The sequence below is a fragment of the Sciurus carolinensis genome, chromosome 8 (genome assembly GCF_902686445.1).
Source record: "Sciurus carolinensis chromosome 8, mSciCar1.2, whole genome shotgun sequence".
Lineage (NCBI taxonomy): Eukaryota > Metazoa > Chordata > Mammalia > Rodentia > Sciuridae > Sciurus > Sciurus carolinensis.
In genome coordinates, this window is record NC_062220.1 from 25842669 (window position 1) to 25863966 (window position 21298).

At 38.4% G+C, this 21298-nt stretch overlaps 1 protein-coding gene across 1 annotated transcript in view; it reads right to left on the reverse strand.

Moving 5' to 3' along the window:
• Nucleotides 1-21298, reverse strand: part of Snd1 (staphylococcal nuclease and tudor domain containing 1) — a 415000-nt gene that overhangs the window by 207479 nt on the left and 186223 nt on the right. The window contains exon 12 of the mRNA XM_047560726.1: nucleotides 19059-19159. Within this exon, the coding sequence (XP_047416682.1) occupies nucleotides 19059-19159 (101 nt within the window). The remainder of the gene's footprint in view (nucleotides 1-19058; nucleotides 19160-21298) is intronic.

The following is a 21298-nucleotide window of genomic DNA, read 5'->3' on the forward strand; positions in this document are numbered from 1 at the left end:
GTGCTCTCAACACTGAGAATATTTACTGTCTGGCCCACTGTTCTTTCAGGTGACCTTTAAAAGCTCACTTCCCATAACACACAACACTTGAAATTAGTGGGTCACACTCACAGGAATAATTGCTACATTTGTTTTTTAAAAAATTAGCTCTTTTTAAAGGATTCTGCATGTGACCTTCATCTAGTACCATGGAGGCTGTCTGAGGCTAATTTATGTGTTCAAAACAAAGTAACCAAGGAAGCATTCTATAATATGATAGCCTTTGTGAGGACTCTTAGTATAAGGTGACTTACTATCTCCAGGGCAGTAATTATTTGCAGGGGAAAAAAGAATCTGGCATTTTCTCAGGGTACTAACACCCTGGCCACAAGACTCTACAGTAAACAAGCTGGCACCTCTCTTCTAAAGAACACTCATGAAGCTTCCATTAGGAGGAAGGAGAGCAACCAATACTGTCATCTTTGCTTTTAGCAGCAGCAGGACGTCCAAAGAGAAGCTGTGTGGAACACTGAACTTGCCATGCAACATTCCCTCCTGATGCTTCTGTGAGGAAAAAAAATGCATTACTATATTTAGATCCTGCCTGGCACACAGAAGTCCCCCTTATATATGCTGGTAATCACTATTGTTGATTTTCATTATTATTAACACTGGTTTGGTTATGTCACTCCTGCTGGACTGAGTGGCCCTATTTATAAAATGCAGAGTGGGTAGTGTTAAAGACATCATCCTGGGCTGGGGCTGCAGCTCAGTGGTAGAGCGACTGCCTCACACTTGAGGCACTGGGTTCCATCCTCAGCACCACATGAAAATAAATGAATAAATAAAGATATTGTGTCCATCTACAACTAAAAAAAAAAATTTTTAAAAAGATGTCATCCTACTATAAAATTCTATGATTTCCTCAGACACCCTCCCGCCAAAAAAGTTCAAAGGACAAACATTATGGTATGTGTTTGCAAAGAAAGCATCTTGTAGGAAGTGAGTGAAGAAATTAACCCTGACTTCACAAGTCCAGAGAAATGTCTACTAGACAAAGCTGTCAGTGCAGATTCTTGTTGCAAATCCAACTGTCCTGGGAAGAGGTCACCCTGAGCTGACAGAGATATCGTGGTCATCTCCTTTGCAGGCGAGCTTGGCCCAGGAGAGCACCCATCCATCCGCAGCACTCTCAATCACACATGCAGTTACAGAGGCAAGATTCATGGCTCCGCCAACAGTCCAGTGTTATCCAATATGCATGAAATCAAAGTTTTCATCATTTCCAATGGTCAAAGGCCAGAGAGTGTTAAATCCCAGAATACCAGGATTAATGAAGGAGTCATTAAAAACCCAGCATTAAATCACTTCCATAGCCAATGCTGAGAGTGATGTCTGTAATACATTACAAGGCTGATTAAAAAGAAACAAGTTCCAATTTAGAAATGAATTACCTGATTTTATTTAAACTGGTTGGATGGTTATCACAGCAATTTTGTTATTATAGGGGAAAGAGGAGTAGGTAACATATAAGTCATGCTGTGAATGGGGAATTATTATTATCCCAAAACTACAGGGCAAATCACTTCATAGACACTTACTGAGAAGGAGAAAAGAGCCCTAGAAAACTGGCCAAATTTTAATTCTGTTTTGTTGTTTTTGTAATTTGGGGGCTAAGGGAGCTGCTAATGCCTTGTGTCCAGGAAACAACTTTAGTCTGGATAGGGTTTTAGAATAATTACTGTCTGGTCACAGTTTTGAAATTCCTGCCTTTAGCAGACTCTAGGGGTTAGCCCATTCTTCAGCTCAGACTTTTGGAGTCATCATAAATAAAGAGATGCAGCTTCCAGAAAAAGATTATCGTGAGTAATATCAAGGGTGAGCTGTAGAAAGGGCTGAGGGCTGGAGGGGAGCAAGGTGTGCTGGCCCTCATGCACCACCTCCTACTCCATCGTGAATACTGCCCTAGCTCGACGTGATCCATCACGGCGGAACAACACTGGCACGGGCTCTTCCTCTACAATCCACTGTCACCTCGATTTTTGAATGTGAAAATCACAACCTCTGGAGACTTAGAACAAGAGGTAGAAGTCTCAGGAGGCTGTGATTTCCTCTTGTTCTAGGTCCCACACTGAGATGGTACTTTGATTCACAGGCCAGGATTCTCAGGCACACTCTCAGCATACAAACTTTCAATGGTGCAGGAAAAGGTATAGAAAATAGTTCCAATTCAAAGGATCCAAACCAAAATGAAAAGAGTTACTCTCCGTAATTTGTGGTTTTAACACCTGTGGATTCAACCAAGATTAATACTCACAGAAAAAAAATTGGGTCCTGAATACAGACAGATTTTAATTTCTTGTTATTTTGTAAACAATACAACTACTCACATGGCCTGCTTACTGTATTAAGTATTGTAAGTGATTGAGAGAGGACTTAAAGTATATGGGAGGATGTGTGGCTATATGTAAATACTGCTCAAGCCTCACATAAAAGACTTGAGCACCTGCAGATCTGGGTAGCCACGGGGCCCCTGGAACCAATCCTGCCTGGAGGCTTGGAAGCACTGCTCTACTTGTTTCTGAAACTCTCCTCTCTGCCAACTCATTATAAGAATAAGATTTATATCACTCCCTGAAAAGACACCTTGACGGGCTCTTTAAAAACAAGTGATATAATTCTTAAAATCTTATAACTCTCACTAGTATTCAAATATTTAACATTAAGGTACTGGCTAGTTTGTTCTATCTGTGTATGCTAGCTAATAAAAGCCCTTTTTACAAATAGAAAGGTGTGACAGAAACACCTAGAAATAGGGTGTATCTATCTACAAGGGCATCAACACAAAAAAGCAAATCTACTCCAGAAAATAGTTTGGATCGAAAGCTGCCAAATAATCATGCCTCAGTCATCAAAACACACATTATTCATTTCAGACACATCAGTATACCCCTCAAAAGAACACAATAAACTCAAGGTTTCATGGATATTTAATCACTGGCTTGATTGGTTAAATTGGTGCTTACTGATCCTGACATATGGATAAATAATACTTGAATTTGGAAAATATTTATTACTTGGTGACAATTTTGGTTAGTTAACAAACTGCCTGAGTTTCTCCTGAAGAGTAAATTTTAAAACAAGAGAACATTAGCCATTAACCAGCCAAAAATCTATGAAATTGAAAATCAGTTACAGATAGAATTAAGTCACCTTACAGGTCCAAATGCACTCATTGCTATTGTACTACAGCACTGCTCTCTCAGGCAAGCAAGGTAACTAAGGTTGTGTCACTGGCTCATAGCACTTCAGTCACTAAGTCAACTGGTAGAGATGTTTGTTAACTATGTGTTTGGGAAAGTCTGATTATATTAATGAAGGGTAGGCACCTTAGGCAGACTTGCAAACCCACAGACTTCCAAGTAAACCCACTCACTTTATGACCAAGAGCCTGAGGAGGGAGAGGTTACAGAAGGAAACATTCATGGTTGACATTAAAGCCAAAGGAAAACATGAGGCTTCACTGCTACTGCTTCTCTCACTCCCAAACGCCAGCAGTGAAACACAGCCCACTCCATCAAGAACCTGAGAGGAGGTTTAAAGGAGTTTTAGATTAAAAAGAGATACATTAAGGAAGTAAAATATTAGCGTATTATTCTGCTTTCCAAAAAGGCTAGAAAGGGAATTTGGAAAAGTGAGCAAATGACTTGCCAAGGTCACCCCATAGGTTGGAGGCAGAGCTAGAAATAGCCATCACCCCCACAGCCCTTACACACTGCTCTGGCATCGTGTGCTTTGCTAAACAGAGTTGGTACAAGAGAACATGCAAAAGTAGAGTTGTAAAAGGTTGTGCTTAGACACTGAAAGTGATCTGAGAAAACAGAAATTAGTAAGGTTATTTTATTCCTCCTGTTACCTACATCTATACTGGAGGTCTAATCTGAGAGTAGAGGTGAAGGCTGTTTTGGAGCTTCCTGTTCTCTAGACTTTCTTTCCCAATGGTTATTAAAGCAGGCTGCCCATTGAAATTGTCATTCCAGACACAATGCCAGGCCCCACTCCAAACTGACAAAGCAAGAACTTTAGGAGTGAAGATCAGTATTGTTAAAACACCATCAGTGTTTTAAATAAGCATCAGCACTTAGATTTTAAATTCAGGCATAAGCCATTGTTTTTTAAGTGCCTCAAGAGATTCCATAAAGTTTTGTGAAAAACATTACAGACAGAATACTACAAGTAATAAACTTTCCTTATCAAGAAATCAAGCGCCAAGAATAACTAAGCACACGTAAGGCCCCCTGAATCATAAAGCTGCCAAGCCACTAGGCCTTCCCAAAGAAACAGAACCTGAGAACTGTGGAGAACTTCATAATTATTTCAGGAACAGCAAATTCATCCCTTAATGGTTCTATTTAGGCTGCAGGAAGTCAAGTAATCGGTTGTGGTAGCAGCCTGAGAGATTCCTCATCTTTGCCTCTTCATAACAGAACTGCCAGCTGCCATGCTGCACTTCCCAGGCAGCTGTGATGACAAGAGCCCCCTCAAAAACAGAGACCTCACTTGGGGTGGGGGGGGGGTTCTCCGCCTCTCTGAGGAACAGGGACAAATAACTCGTGGCCATTATGACAAAACCAGGCCTACGTATCCAGTTTATTATTAGCCTGACATTAAACACCACTTAAAAACAAAACAAAACCACCCGCCCACACAAACACATACCCCAAGACAGAAAATTACATAATGGCATCTGTAATGATCCACTTTGACAGTGAAAGCAGAACCACCCAAAGCTAAGAAGTCTAGTAATGTCCAAAATGGGGACTGGACAGTCTTAGAGAGTCACTTTCACGCCCACTACAGTTCATGTAAATGCTGATACACAAACCAATGGTTGGTTCAGAGACACAACTCAAAATAATAGCCTACATTCTAGAAGGCTGTCATTTTGCTTGAGAAATACCAAGCCACTACTAACTGGAAGTTAGTCCATAGAGCCTAATCATTCTAGATAAGTTAGAAGAAAATTGTTTTGGCATAGGTTGTTTCGTAGAGTGGAAGCTCATGGTAAGTTTTTTCTCATTTTGTGTGGGTCACAAAGGAAAAAGGGGCCAGTAAGAAGAATTCTACCATCTTTCCCATTATAGTTTATGATCCACAACCTAGCCAGTTGACAGTGTTGTTTTTGTTCCCCTGAGTCCATTGACACCTGGACCAAATACAGTGTTTGCCTTGCTAAGGTCTAAAATGTGGCAGTCAGGTTTAGAATTCCACTGCATAAACAAAGTAGAGAACTTCTGCAGGTAAAAGTCATGGAAACGAGATCCCAATTATAAAATTAACTATGTGATAACAAAAAGTATGGAAAAAATGGTCAGAATTTTTCCTAAAAATTGGAAACCAGAATATTTTTTTTCACTTAATTATTTGTAGTTCTAGTATAAGCAACAAATGGGCCCAGCAAAAGGTCTGATTTTGAAATTTCCTATTCTCTCCTTCCCTGGGAGAAGGGAGGAGTTGTTTGGGTTCCTTGCTTTGAAATACTATAAGCCACTAACAGATTCTGTGGTCAACCCTCACTCAATGGTCTCATGCTTCCATAGCTGCAGACTGTGCCGAGACATGAAGGAACATGAACATTTCAGAGGAAGTTTCTGAAAAAGTGGTGTCAGAAAAAAAACGCATTGCACAGTTGCTTCCTGTTTTTTTTTTTTAAGGCATTTTTTTTTTTGCTTTCAATGCCAAGATTATCATTTGTTATTTTTTTCTTTTCTTTTCTTTTTGTTTTTAAGGAGAAGGGATGGTATAAGAACTGTAAAATAGCTCTCCTTGCTACTGACCTGATATGTGACACCTTATAAATAACAATTTTAACACAATAGAAGCACACATTCAAGCAACAGTCTGCTGAACCTCAATTTATATGTAAGCAGATGCATCAGAAATCCAAAAGGCTCCATGAAAAACACACACTGAAATCTTGTAGAAGGCAGTGCCAAGTTCATTTACAAAACTCATGCTCTATACATCTGTAAGGTCTATCATACATATTCACCTCCAAGGTACCAATATTTGCTAACTCCCTCCAAGTTCCATTTGTTTCCTTGTTTTAAACACATTTTCATAGAAGGCATGACAATTCACAGAGGCATCAGGGTAGAGAGGCTCAGTGTAAAAGTTTCCCATTCCCTAAAGCACTAAGTTAGTAGCCCCCTGACCAATCACCTCAGATACAAAGGCAGTAGACAGCCAGGTCACTAACCAGAACAAGTAAGGTAAGTGAGTGGTTAGCACATCTTTTAGATTGACAGGTATCCAATAAACTGTGTTTATTAAGAAATAAGACTGTGTGGTGCACACCCATAATCCCAACTATTCAGCTGAGGATCAAGTTTGAGACCAGCCTCAGCAACATAGTCTCAAAAAAAAAAGGGGGGGGGGGATGGGGATGTAACTCAGGTGTACAGCACCCCTGGGTTTGATCTCAGTACCACCAAAAAAGAAAAGAAATAGATTGTGTGCCTACTGAATGGTAAATGTGTGTGAAGCTTCTTGAAACGTTAAGAATGATTCATGACTAGCCATTACTTCTACCTTCATGCAAGTCCTTATCAATCATTACTACCTTCGCTAAACATAATATACACTAAATAGTTACGGGGGAAATGGAAGGGATTTAGCCATCGTGACAAATGACAAAGTGAGAGAAGAGATAAATCTAAACCAAAGTGCCTGCCAATGGAACAACAAAACACACTAGAACAAAATCCAAACCATAACCTAATGGGGTATTTTGTTTGTTTTTTTTATTAATCTTTGGACGGAATACTAAGTTAATGCTTAGACCAGCCTGGAAATGAGTGGTATTATCAGAGGTTGAGCTTAGCCTGGGGGAAGTGATAATAAAAGGATGGAATATAAAATAGGCAAGGAAAAAAAGGTGAATGGGAAAAGTCTGAGGGAAAAGAAATAGTAAGAGAAACTGGAGAGAAGTGACCACCAGATCTGAAATGAAGACCAGCAGATCTTCACCATTTGGGTAAAGAGGCTCAGCAATCATTTAAGTACCTGGTTGTTATAGGAACCATTTTCAATGCATTATCACATTTAATCTTCACAACAGGACTATGAGGTGGACTGTAAGTATCTCTAATTTACAAAAAATAATCTAAGGTTCAAGAGTACATAGCTATCTAATAGCAGGGTGGAGGTTTTACCTTGGGTCCAACTCATCCCCAAAGTCTACTTTTAAAAAATATCCAAAGACTCTTAAGATTCAACAACAAATTGCCCTGGACTTCATCTCAACACTATGCCTCAAGGGGTGAAAGCTTTTCTTTTTGTTCCTAAATTAAATTCTTAAAAAAGGAGAAGACCCCAAATAATCAATATTATATTAGCATGATGAAATAATGGGAAATTGCCCCCCTATTTTTTTGCCCTTTGGTAAATGTTACTAGTTTCTATTACTTTAAAAAGATCACTCAGTATGAACTGGAGCAAATCTCTTTTAAGCAGCATCACAACTGGGAAATAGAAAAATCTATAAAAACTCCTTTTCTATTTCCCTTAACACTTTTTACTGTGCTGACCACAGGAATTGTAAAGAGAAAGGGACTGAGAAATGACATATGAAGGACCCAGAAGTTTTGCTCATTGGTAACCATGTCAAATGTCCCTTCTCCTTATCACATCAATTGCACTATCCAAAGAAATAAAGAAAGAATGCTTGGAGGAGGTCAGAATGGCAAACTGAGAACTGTGTCCACGTGCCACGCTTTACAAGGTCCCACTGAAATAAGGGGAAGACAGATATGGAAAAGAATAAGGCCCTAAAGATGCCGGAAAAGAAGAAAGTGTGTTAATAGTCAAATTCTGAAAAACAGAAAGTAGATGGGGTGAGACTTTAAGAAGTAAGAGAACTCCAAGGCTGTTATCAACAAATACAAACCACACTGAGTGGGTTTTAAGGACACCACGGAACAATTAATTGGGAACTACACTGAGAAGGCCTCTGTGGGCCAGCCAGGCTCTCCCCCTTAACTCTGATGCCCACAGAGTAGCTAAGGGGACAGGGTTTTGACCCTATGCTTGTAGGTATGGCTCACAAAACCATTTTTTCACAGAAAACTCTAAACGAACAGGTTGGTGGGAAAAAATAGGATTAGTTAGACCACTTAAACCCTATGGAACTTTGAGAGCAGGGACTTGCACAAACCAATCCAATGGAATCCACACACAGTGGATTTCCTACTGGCAAAGTGACCATAAGCCCTGGGGCCTCATGCTTCCCGCCTTTTGAGATTGAGGGACCAGGGGGTTTTGCTTCTAACAGAGATCAATTTTATCAATCAGACCCAGGAGTTGAACCTTCTTCATTAATCCATTATTTTGATACTAGAGGACAAGTCTTCATAGCTTTTGAACTATACTTGCAGCCTGCCACAGGTCAGCAATGACAGAGGAAAGCATAAACATTCTTGAAGGCACTAAAGTTACAGCTTACATGAAAGGAAGTTACTGCTGTAGGTTTCTCAACTTTTGATTTACAGATTTTTTAAAAAGTCTTTTTTATACTGATAAATCTCTCCTTTAAATATGAGAAAGCACAGCCCTTGCTGTTTCTGTACTTGAGAATATCACTTTTAAATCAACATGACTTCAAGTTTATACCAGTGCTATTTCCCAAATAATCAGTGCTATAACAGATAATTCACTTCATAGAAATGTGTTTTGGTAAAGCAGACAGTAGTTGATGAAACCAAAGAACCTTAGACAGACTCTGTGGCCTGAAACAAAAGCAGAAGCCAGAGCATTTGCAGCAGCTTCTAGCATATCACAGTCCATGCCAGGTGACTCTTAACACAGTCTGGCTCTCCGTAGGAGCCCTGTCACCTGGATCATTTTAGTGGGGTCTGTGATCCATCTGCTCCAGGCCTCTGTGTCCAGACACCCTAAAAAGAAGCTGGCCTCTGATATAATCTGTTGCCCACTGACTCCTTTCAAGATGGAGATGGCCTGGGGAAGCAGCCCTATGTTCCTGTAGAGGAACACCACCAGCCTAACCCAATTATTATGCAGTCAATACCTTCGTTAGAATAAATGAAGGTTCACAAAAATATTTTGCAGAACACAATAAACAAAAAACCTTTAATCACGGAGGAAACAGTTCAGATAATAGAAGTGGATATTATTTCTTTTAATTTTAAAAAATAGTTACAGAAATATTAGAGAAAACACTATATAAACTAAAAAGAAGTTGCTATTAAAATAGAACAAAGGACAAAACTTAAGTAGGTGTTGAAATTTTAAAAAATAAAATAAAAAGCTAGATTTAAGAGGACGTAATTTTTTTCATTCCATATTTTTAATTGGTGCATTATAATTATGCATAATAGTGGGCCTCATTGTTACATAGTAGACATGCACATGATATAACAATATAATTTGGTTTGTCTATAAATTTCATGAAGGTAGAAATCATTACACTCCTGAATTCACTAATATATTCATAATGCCTAATGGTGCTCAGTATAAACCAAGCATTCTCTAAGAATTTGAAAAAAGGGGATGGACTATAACTCAGTGGTAAATCAATTCACCCAGCATACACAAGACACAAGGCCCTGAGTTTGGTCCCCAGTACCCTTCCACCAAAAAAATGAACTAATGAGTGAGTAAATGAGTGAGATGAGTGAATAAATAAGAGAGGGGGGAATGAGTGAAAGTAATATGCCTGATTAGCTGTCCAAGCAAGAAACCTGTAAGATTCAGTTGAAGACATTTCACAGAATATAAAGCAAATGCAAAGGAGGTCTTAAAAAATTTTTTATATGTTATAGAATGTTAAGAGTTGATACAATACTAGTAGAATTCCAGAAGCAAAGGACAGAAGCAAAAGAGTGACTATAGTAAAGAACAGGCTGGGCGTGGTTGTGCACTCCTGTAATCCCAGTGGCTTGGGAGGCTGAGGCAGGAGGATCACAGGTTTGAAGAAGCCAGCCTCAGCAATTCAGGTCGTAAGAAACCTAGTGAGACCCTGTCTCAAAATAAAAATTAAAAGGACTGGATGTATGACTAAGTGTCCCTGGGTTCAGAGGAAGGAAGGAAGGAAGGAGGAAGGAAAGAAGGAAAGAAGGGAGGGAGGGATGGAGGGAGGGAGGATAACAGGAAAATAAAAAAATTTCTTAAGAAGATATAAATGTTCAAATTCAAATTAAAAAGATGCACTAGGTAAGCAGCAGGAAAAATAAGATACACCTACAAACAATTTGATAAATGTCTAAAAAATAAAGATACTTGGAAAATTGCAAACTCTTCAAAAACCTGGGGGAAGGGGGAGCTACACTTGTAGAAATGAAAACTGAATTTCTCATTAGCATTGATGAAACAATAGAAAAAAATGACTTCCAAGTTCTCAGGGAAAAAAACCCCTAATTTTGAAGGTAGAATTTTATAACAAAACTAACAATTAGGATTACAATCAAGGTGGGTGTGGTGGGATGACTCTAATCCCAACAGAGGCAGGAGGAACACAAGTTCAAAGCCAGTCTCAGCAACTTAATGAGGCCCTGTCTCAAAATAAAATAAATAAAAATGGGCTAGGGATGTAGCTCAGTGGTTAAGCATCCCTGGCATTCAATTCTTGGTACCAAAAAAAAGGAATAAGAATATAACCAAGTTGGGCATGACAGGCATACCTGTAATACCAGCTGAAATGGAAAAGAACCAAAGTTTAACACCGTTTTGTTCTGACCTGACTTCATTTTACGCTTACTTAAAAACGTGCTTTCTTTTTAGCCTCCTAATGGCTGTATCTATGTTGACAGTATAGTAGGACCTTCCCTCCAACCTGACTGTGGCCCTGATGTATCACAAAATGACTTTGAAATGTATAATCAAAACAATTCTCTCATGTAATCTAAATATCTGTCTCAACAGGGTCTTTCTGACCTACATGTGCCTCAACTGTTCTTGTGGTTTTGTGGTTTTTGCCTTTATAAACTCAGTACTTCCAAAATTCAGGTGCTGGGAGTCCCCTGAGGCGTTAGCCTGCTCCCAGGTGCTTGCTGTCATGTTCATTAAAGGACCTTTTTCCCCCTTTCAATTTGGCTCAAGATGCATGGTGGTTTGTAATTCTTGCGCACTCTGTAACACCAGCAATTTATGAAGCTGAGGCAGGAGGATTACAAGTTTGAAGCCAGCCTCAGCAAGTTAGCAAGACTGTGTCAAACTTAAAAACAAAAATGGCTGGGAATACAGCTCAGAATGCTTGCCTAGTATGTATGAGGCCCTGAGTTTGATTCCCAGCATCAAAGAGGAGAAGGAGAAGAAGGAGGAAAAGGAGAAGAGGAAGAAGACAACGAAGATGACATTTTTTTAGACACTTAGGAATTCACAAAGTTTACTGCTTGCATGGAAACAATGAAGATTCTTCAGTAAAATGAAAACATATTGTAAAAAGGATGATTTGAGTGGCAGCTGCACTTGAGGAAATATGGAAAGGAAAAAAGAGAACACTAATTTAAATTTCTTGAAGGATTTAGTGTCATAGATTTATTTTTCTATAGGTTGAATCATTATTATACTTCTTGGTTTAATACACTTGTATTAAGCTATGGGGGGCAGAATTAAAATTCTAGTATGAATTTGTAGACAAGACTTAGAAGACAATTATTGTTACAGAAAAGAAATGCAATAAATGCTATAAATCTTGATATTAAAAAATTAAGCTTTTAAAAGGGGAGAAAGGAAGAAAGCTCAAATGTTCTAATGTTCTTACCATTCAGAATGGAAGCATATACTTGATCAGAAACCGATTAATTAAAGATTGTAAAATTTACTGTTGGTAAAACTAAAATAATATAACAAAATTGAGAGCTGTAGAGTGGAAGTTATAATACAATCATGCAAAAGTATTTATCTGTCATATAAGATAGTAAGCGGATACTGTTAAAAGCTGAAAAATCTAATAAGTTGAAGTACAGTTAACTTTTTTGTGTATGGTGCTGGGGACTGAACCCACGGCCTCACGCATGCTAGGAAAGCACTCTACACTAGAGAATAGTGTCAATTTATAAGGATATAAGAATAACAAACCAAAGTTAACAGCAGAAACTGTCCTGAAGTTAGTATCCAGGCTGCCATCTGCTAAGGCCTCGAAAGAAGGTACCTTAGGAATGCCTATGAGCACCAAAAGCAGTATCAGAACCATGGCAATTTGTTGTGATTCCTAAGGCTTCTTTCTCCACCCTAAAAGACTCAAGAACTACCCTATGTGGAGGAAAAGGGCAGATGGGCTTCAGCAAGTGGTCATTTGAGCATTTCATTTAGTCTACTGACAGTTAAATTACTGAACTGTCTAAAAATAAAAGTGTAAGAAGGATTAGTTTTCATATATATTTAAACCTATTTCTATCTCTGTAAAAGTCCCTGACAAAACCTAAATAGGAATGAACCTTTGGGGTCTGGGGGTGCTGGGCTGTGCCTCAGGGTAGAGCGCATTTACTTGCATGCATGAGTTCCTGGATTTGATCCCCAGCACCACACACACACACACACACACACACACACACACACACACACACACAAAGGTGGGGGAGGGTGGATCTTTCCCCATACTGATGAAGTCATTTGTGTTTCTTAGAGCAAGAATCTTCAAAAATATCACTCTATGAGTGGCAAAGTCAGTGAATACCTACAAGAATATCTGAGGTTCCCAAACCTAGAATTAAGAAATGCTGATTATGAACAGCAAACCAGGACACCCTAAACATGTGGAACTGTTTCTTTTTTGTTCACTGCTACATTTCCAGTGTCCAGCACTTAACAGCACCAATCTGGGCCTAGTCCCTCAATGATCTACACTGATGTCTGCACTCATGGCCCGCATTTCTACTCTTTCAAATGGGCCCTCTTGAACTTGCTTACCTATATCTCTCAATATCTCAGGATGCTCCTCTCTTAGGATTAGCTACCTGGTTCGGAGAAAAGTCTCAATTTCTCTCCTAGGCTTGTCACGATATGTTTTGGGAAAACCAAAAGGAGAGTTTCCAAGGGTCAGCTCAGGAGATATTCAAATCCCTCATAGCCTGGCACTCTATGCAACTGATATTGTGGAAAGAAAAAGACTTGTGCACCTCAGCAAAGGATTTTGCTGATTTGTAGATACACTGGTGCCATTATGAAAAGCTAAATTAAACTTCAATACAGAGATGATGGTTATCGAGTAATTTGAAACCGGAGTTTTAAGGAAATAAGACTTGGCAGCATGAGATTTCCATAGATAGACAGCCACAAAATATCTGAACAAAAGAGACAGATTTGTCTGAAACTCAACAGTATTTTCCTGACTCCAATACTGAACCTTGTTCAAAAGCCAAGTTTGTTCTTACAGTGCTTTATGGGACAAGTCTCTTCAAATGATTGCTATACTTGAACTAGCAGAGGATAGGTCTAGTTATTCAACTACTTCCTTCCAAAGTATTGTAACCACTTACTGCCACAGATGCTTCTGATGTCCTTCAAATTGCGGACAGGCATAAGTTCACTACTCAAAATAAGAAGAGTAGCATTAGTGCATAAATCAAGCCAACTGTCACTGTCAGGGACCTAAGCTGCACTTTTAAATGCAAGTGGGTTAGTTGGTAGTTTGTTTCTAATCTCGTAGAAAAGTTAAGGGAAAATAAAAGAAAGAAAGAAGAGGAAAGAAAAATGGCAAGATAAGACAAAACAAAATCTTATTCCAGTGTATCCTTTTCCCTTCACAACAAGGGAGTTTAAAAAAAAACAAACAACAACAACAATAAATACAAAAAAAAAAAAAAACCCTGGCAAAACCAAAAAGCATCACCATATTAATTAAAAATAATAACGTATAAGTGATAAATTGTGGAAACATAGTTAGCTATCATCCACATTCTAACACCTGGCCAAATCACTGCCATTAATGCTGTCACAATTCTTTCTAAGGTAAAGAAAGAGAAACTTCAGGATGCTGGGGGTCTCTCTGAGTAAGAAGACAAGGCCACAAAACAGAAGTTCAAAATGTCACATGCTTCCTAGTTGTAGCTTAAAACCCACACGCTAATAGTATATTTTAAAGTTTGAAATTCTGAGATAGATTTTGCTGACAGGAGAAAGTTTCAAAGCTATGGAACAGAAAAGCTGGGGACTGGATGGCACTTATTCCTATTGTGACTGGAAATAAAACAAAAAACAAAACTAGGATTAAAACAGGCTTATTCAGGCATAGTAAGGACAAGACCTAACCCAATGCTTCAGTCACTGCTGGAACTACTGGATAAAAGTACCCACTGAAATCAGAATCCAAGGAAAAGAAAAAGGAACGGAAGTCTTTTTCCGCGCAAGGTTAAAAGTCTGGTTTATATGAATATAATAAAGTCAAGCTGTCTCTAGTAAGAATCTAAAGAGATGGAAAGCAAGTTCATAAAAATGGTGTTCAATCTGCTAGGTGACAATCATTAGAGCAAAGAGGTCACCCCAGCTGTTCCAAGCCCCACAGAACTTGGACTAGTTGAGATAGCAAGGCTCCACACTCATGCAGGCGTCCAGGCTAGGGCAGCAGCTACTCATGGATCAATAAAGAAGGGTGGCAGGAATCAATCCACGAAAACCAGTAGAGTGAAACTATTACCCAAAACAAAAAAACCATTCTAAAAACATGTGATCTTGTGCAGAAAGGAAATGCATTTTCCAACTGTACCTTTTCCATAGTTCCATTTCTGTTCCATTCTTTTACTTTTTCCAAAATGGGCCAGGCATGCTGTTTCCTACCACTATGAAATACTTTACATCATGTGAAAAAAGGAAGAAATGGCTTAGTGACACTGGCTCTTCTGGATGTGTGACAGTTTTCCAGTGAGGAGGGTGGGGAGATGAAGTGAACATGTTATATGTGAACAGTTATAGTTTGTAGGTACCTTTTTCTAAATGTGAATTTCTGATGCTTTTTTTGCTTTGAAAGACATGAGCAGCAAGTTAATAGATTATATGGGTTTGCCAAATTGGAATGCAAAGTAATTGGGAAGTCCAGCACAGAGAAAGGTCACCCCAGAAAATTTCACTCCTCAAGACGACTCTGGCAAGAACGGAAGAATGAGATTTTAATCACTGCAGCTAATTACATAGAAGACTAAATCACAAGAAGAGTTATTTAAGTGTCTTAAATACAATAAAAAGTAATTAACAGGAAGCGCCATCTTGACAGCTTCACGTCACAAACTGGGCCTAAAAGGATCAACTAATTCCCAAACCAGGAGCCAGAGAATGAGAAACGACTCAAGGTTTGATCTTTTTATTTTTTATTTAAACTGTTTTGATTAACAGATAACAACTCTTGCCAACTCCATAGTGAAGTTAATTAAGAAAAAATTTTTAATCTATTAGAGGAATGATGAACCTTATTTCCATTGATTCCCCAGAGGGCTGTGTCATACCAGCAAGGCCCCTCAGGGTCCTGAGCCTTGCCTCCCTCCCACACATCAAGAGGGAAACCAGAAGGATTCCACTGAGCCCTACTGAGGAGACAGACAATGCACATGCTTTGCATGTGACATACATCTAAAACTCTGCTTTGAAACAGCCCTTTGGGAGACACCATCTCATCTACCCCTTTCTTCTCATTCCCCTGGAATCACCAACTTCAGAGGAACTCTTGCAGTCAGAGAAGTCTGCAGATTGTGGAAAGCCAAGAGGTGCAGGACAGATGTGGTATGTAGGCCCACAGATTAGACAGACATCATTTAGACAGGACTTCTTAATTCCACACCATTTCTACAAGTCTGAAAAAAAAACACCTTTCAGAGAAGCTATGTACACTACAGAAGCTCTCTTAACTAACCCTTCCCTTAAATGATCCACACAATCTATGACCAAATGCTAAGGGCTGAGAGCCACTCCAACATATCTGTGCATTTTGCTCCCCCTCCCCACTAAACCATTTGCTTTATCTCTTAATCTAGTTTACTTTGGTTGTGCCTGTTATTTTCATTAAGTACTTAAATACTGCATGAATCATTGAAACACAGGCACACAAACAACATGTTTACAAAACACTTGCATCCTTATAAAGGTTTAATAAAGATAAATGGCTTTAAAATGGCTGTAAAATAAGAGTAATACAAACAGGTGAGAGAAATGTAAATCTTAAAAATATAAGGTTTTAATATTAGTGTTTTTGAGTCTTCTTGCCAAACAGGAAGTTATGTAGCTCACTAGGATACCAAACAGGTGATCCCTGCCATCCATAAGTCAGAGATTTGAATACATGTATCTTTACATTTAAATAAAAATATTTGAGACAAAGCTTAAAAAATCCTCTTCCCTAGCCTTTGTTTTTAAATAATTAGCCATTAAGCAAGACAGGTGACTTTTAGAAAATACCTTATTCACTAAAACCTCAAATTTCTACAGTATTATTTTGATTTTTAAAAATAAATTCAGGAAAATATTTTTAACATTTAGGCAAAAATAAATAAACAGAAGCTCTAAGTCAATTTAGAATACGAAAAGCATGCCATTAGGTCCACTTGCTGGAGGTGACCTACCTTTACCCCTGAGCTTCCAATAACCAAATAAAAGAGGAAGACTACAAGAGGAAGGCAATCAGGTACAAGTGTTACAGTACTGATTAGATAGATGAATGGATAAATAGATAGATAGAGAGGGAAGAAAGGAAGGAAGGAAGGGAGGAGAGAGGGAAAGAAAGAAAGAGAGAGAGAGAGAGAGAGAGAGAGAAAGAGAAAGAAAGAAAGAAAGAAAGGAAAGAAAGAAAGAAAGAAAGAAAAAAGAAAAGAAAGAGGAGGAAGAGAACTAGCTATCCCATGTAATGAAACACCTAAGAACTCCCTATTATGCTTCATGGAAAGAGACTCTTAGCAATACATTTAAGTCATTCAACAAATTAACTGAGCTCCTACCATGCACTGGATACTAGGACTATAATAAGGAATAAAGGAAACAGAATTCCCTATTTCTGGGGACATGATAGTCTAGGGAAGAATGGTTTCAATACTACCAGTAAATTATAATATTAGAATATACCAAGAACTCAAAAAACTCACAACAAAAAACAAGTAATCGAAACTTAAAAATAGGCAAATGATCTTAATAGACATTTCTCAAAAGAAGACATACAAATGGCCAACAAATATATAGAAAAAATGCTCAATATCTCTAGCTATCAGGAAAATGCAAATCAAAACCACAAAGAAGTATTACCCATCCTAGGTAGAATGGCTATTATGAACAAAGCAAAAAGTAATAAAAGCTGGTAATAAGGGTAAAAAAGGATCTCAGGCACTGTTAGTGGGAATGTAAACAAGTATAGTCATAATGGCAAACTGTATGGAGACTCTTCAAAGAACTTAAAAATAGATCTACCATAGGATCTAGAAATCTCACTTCTGGGTATATATCCAAAGGAAATGAAATTAGCATATCAAAGAGACACTATACAGGCAGAAGACATAATCTCAGTCAAAGCCAGAATAAATACACTTGAACCTCAAGGTTTCATGCCACAGAGCAAACCCTTAACACTACAGTGGGGGAAAAAAAAAAAAAAAATTTAAAGTTGGTTCTCTCAAATTGTCCTAAGAAGCCCCCACACCACAAAAAACCACTCTCTGAATATCTGATATTAAGCCATGTAAACTTATTTTTGAAATATACCTTGGTGGTAACTAAATGAGATAATACACTCTAATAGAGTGTTAAATAAACACTGCAGGCCATCTGCCAAAAATAAAGATGTGCACTTTTACAGACATGAGACCATTTTCCCCAGGAATTAGGTAGGAAGAGTAGTAATCTCTGGAGATTACTCCTTGCTCATGACAGCAAAAATGTTAATATAGGGGATACCAGTGTTCTAGCTGTCTCCAGTAGGGAGCATGCATTCAGTGTTAAGAAGCAGTGAGGAATTGGTAGTAGATCATTACTGTGGGTTACACAGATGGAATAACGACCAAAACCTGTCCTACTGTTTTATATTACAAAAATATTATCTGATTTGTCAGAAACCAGCTTCCCACAAAGCCGGTGGCCTGGGATGGTGGGAAGGTAATGAGATCAAACACGTACATTGCACTCCTGGCAAAAATGAAAGCTCCGGTTGTTGTGTGAACATTAACAACATTAATAAATACAGGAGCAGGTACTGGCTAAAAATAGTCATTTCCAAATGTGAAATCAAGATGAGAGGAAAGAGACTCCTGCTTGGAAGGAGAGTTTCTAGGAGCCTCTCAGAGGCAGTGCTGTAGCCTAGACGCATTTCTCCTAACGGCCTTCATTATACTTCAATAAGACAATCTCTGTTTTGATGAGAAACCTATTCTTTTCTTTCCCTCCACTCTGCCCCCTTAAAAGAAAAGAAAAATACCAGTTTGGTAACAAACAGCACTTAAGACTGTTAAACAGAGAGGGAAACAATTACCATGCTGGTATATTTTATGCAAAGTAAGAATTGCTACTGGGGACTGACTGATTGTTTTAATATTTATTGTGGAAGCATGGCCCAGCAGGCTTCCTCCTTCCCCTGCCAGACACCTCCCTTGAAAGATTCTGTTCATCAACCAGGCTACCAAGAGACCTTGAAGAGACTATGACTCCAGCATCTACTGGTTTCATACCACCATACAAAAAGAATGTCCCATTAACCTCTTCCTCTCCTTGTCTTGCTCTTTTCTTTTTTTTTTTTTTTAAAGGGGTAAGGTGACTACAACTCAATTTCATAAACCAACATACAGAGAATCTTTTGAACTAATTTTGGATAGTACCTAGGGCCAGCTTGATACTTAATAACAGCATTATTAATAGTAATAATGGGTATTTCATAGTGCCAGCTACACAGAGCCCAATAAATCTTTAACAACAATAATGAAAGTATATGATTAGCTAATGAGTGATTATAAAGTACTTTGCAAATATAAAGTGCTACACAGGCACATAATTATAAACCACTGAGTTATACAGAGCCAAAGGAAGGAGAGATCTGATTGAGCAGAGAACTCCTAGCTACTTGAGACAGAAGCGGGGCCGCTGCCAGCCAGAACACTCACATTCCTCCAATGGTGACAGTGGCACAGGTCCGCTCTGAAAAGGCAGGCACCGTCTCTGTGGCTGGGCTGGCTGGTCTAATGTAGTCCACCGTCACATTGACCTGGAAATAAAGAATCAAGGGAATTAGGGTTGGGAGTCTGTAGCCCAGCTTACTACCAGCCATGAATGCTTGTACAATTGTGAAAGACTAACTCACAGTTTAACTTGCTGGATTTAAGATCTTAAAAAAAAAAAAAAAAAAAAAATGCTGGGCAACAGACTGAGAGGAAGTATTTGCAAAAGATTTATTTCATAAGGGATAGTTATCCAAAATATTCAAAGAACTCTTAAAACTTAACAATAAGAAAACAACCTGATTAAAAAATGCAAAAGATCTGAATGGTTTACCAAAGATGACATATAGATGAAAAATAAGCACAGGAAAATATGTTCCACATCATATGTCATTAAGGAATGGCCAATTTAAGTAATGAAATATCACTACACACTAGTTAGAATGACCAAAATATAGATCAGTAGCCAGCAAATGTTTTGAAAGGATGTAAAGCAACAGAAAGCCTCATTCACCTCTGGTGGGAATGCAAAATGGTTATAGGCTCTTTGGAAGAGAGTCTGGTAGTTTCTTACAAAACTAAGCATACCCTTACCATGCTATCTAGGAATATAGCTCCTAGGTATTCACCTGAAGGACCTGAAAATTTGTCCATATAAAAACCTGTACATGGATGTTAGTAGCAGCTTTGTTTATAACTTGTCAAATTGATATACATCCAAGATGTTCTCCTATAGATGAATAAATTGTGGTACATCCAGACAATGGCATATTATCCAGTGCTAAAAAGAAATGAGCTATCGAGTCATAAATACTCAAGGAGGAATCTCAGATATATATTATTACTAAGTGACAGAAGTCAATCTGAAAAGGCTTTGTCTGTAGGATTCCAACTATATGACATTCTGGAAAAGACGAAACTAGGAGGACAGTTAAAAGATCAGTGGTTGCCAGGGGCTGAGGGATGGAGGGGTGAATGGGTAGAGCATAGGGAATTTTTACATCTATGAAACTATTCCCTATGACACTACAATGGTGGATACACTCTATCAGACATTTGTTAAAACTCACAGAAGTTATAATACAAAGCCTAAGGAATGGGGCGACAGTGATGCATCAATGTAGGTCTATCAGTACTAACAAATATTCATCTCCAGTGTGGGACACTGTTCATCTATGGTAGAAAAGGGCATATGGGAAATCTCTATTTTCTGCTCAATTCTGCTATAAATGTAAAACTGCTCTAAAAACAGATAAAGGAAGGAAAAAAGTTGATAGCCAAAGAGGAAAGACGAATGTATGCACACATGAAACCCCACAGGAATTCTCCTTGACAGAGAAGAGGTCTGCTACATTCTTGCCTTACTTTGCAAGATGTTATGATGAAGTAGTTCTTCAACCTCTTCTATTGTCAGACTACTTGGAAGATCTGCATTTAGATATATGACCTGGATTCAGGAACATTACACGTAATTTCAGTCTGTCATACTTTTTCATGAACCAGAGATTAAGGACTATCAAGAGGAACAGACAAGATGACCATCGAAAAGATGCTAAGACTTGTTTTCACTGTGTGTCAATAAAAACAACACAACTAATTCAATACAGGTGATTTTAGGAAGTTTTGGTAGGGATGGGGATGGGTTAGGACAGAAAGAACCAGAAGAAAGTTTAGGTCTTAAATTAACAAATGATGTGTGCACAGAGAGGAAGTTATGGGCATAAAATGGAAAAACTGTTTGATGCTAGTATATACTAAAACAGATTTGAACGCAATAGACAATAGTTTTTCCTAATGAAATCTTTATTTAATATTTTTTTAGTTTTAGATGGACACAATACCTTTATTTATTTATTTATTTATTTGGTGCTGAGGATCAAACCCAGTGTTTCAAACATGATAGTCAAGCAATCTACCACTAAGACACAATCCCAGTCCCTCTTTATGAAATATTTTAAAGATAAACACAAATCAAAAGAAATCAGTATACAGTATCAACAGCAAACATATGGAATATGCCTTGATGCTTGGCTTGGGTCATAGCCAAGGTAGATATACACTGAAGACACACCTTGGATCAAATAGCCTGAGCCTTCATCCAGAATCCCTTTTCTAAACACACCCCACTTCTCTCCAATTTGCCGAAAGACATCTGCACAAGCATCAAGTTCAGCAACATTGTTTAC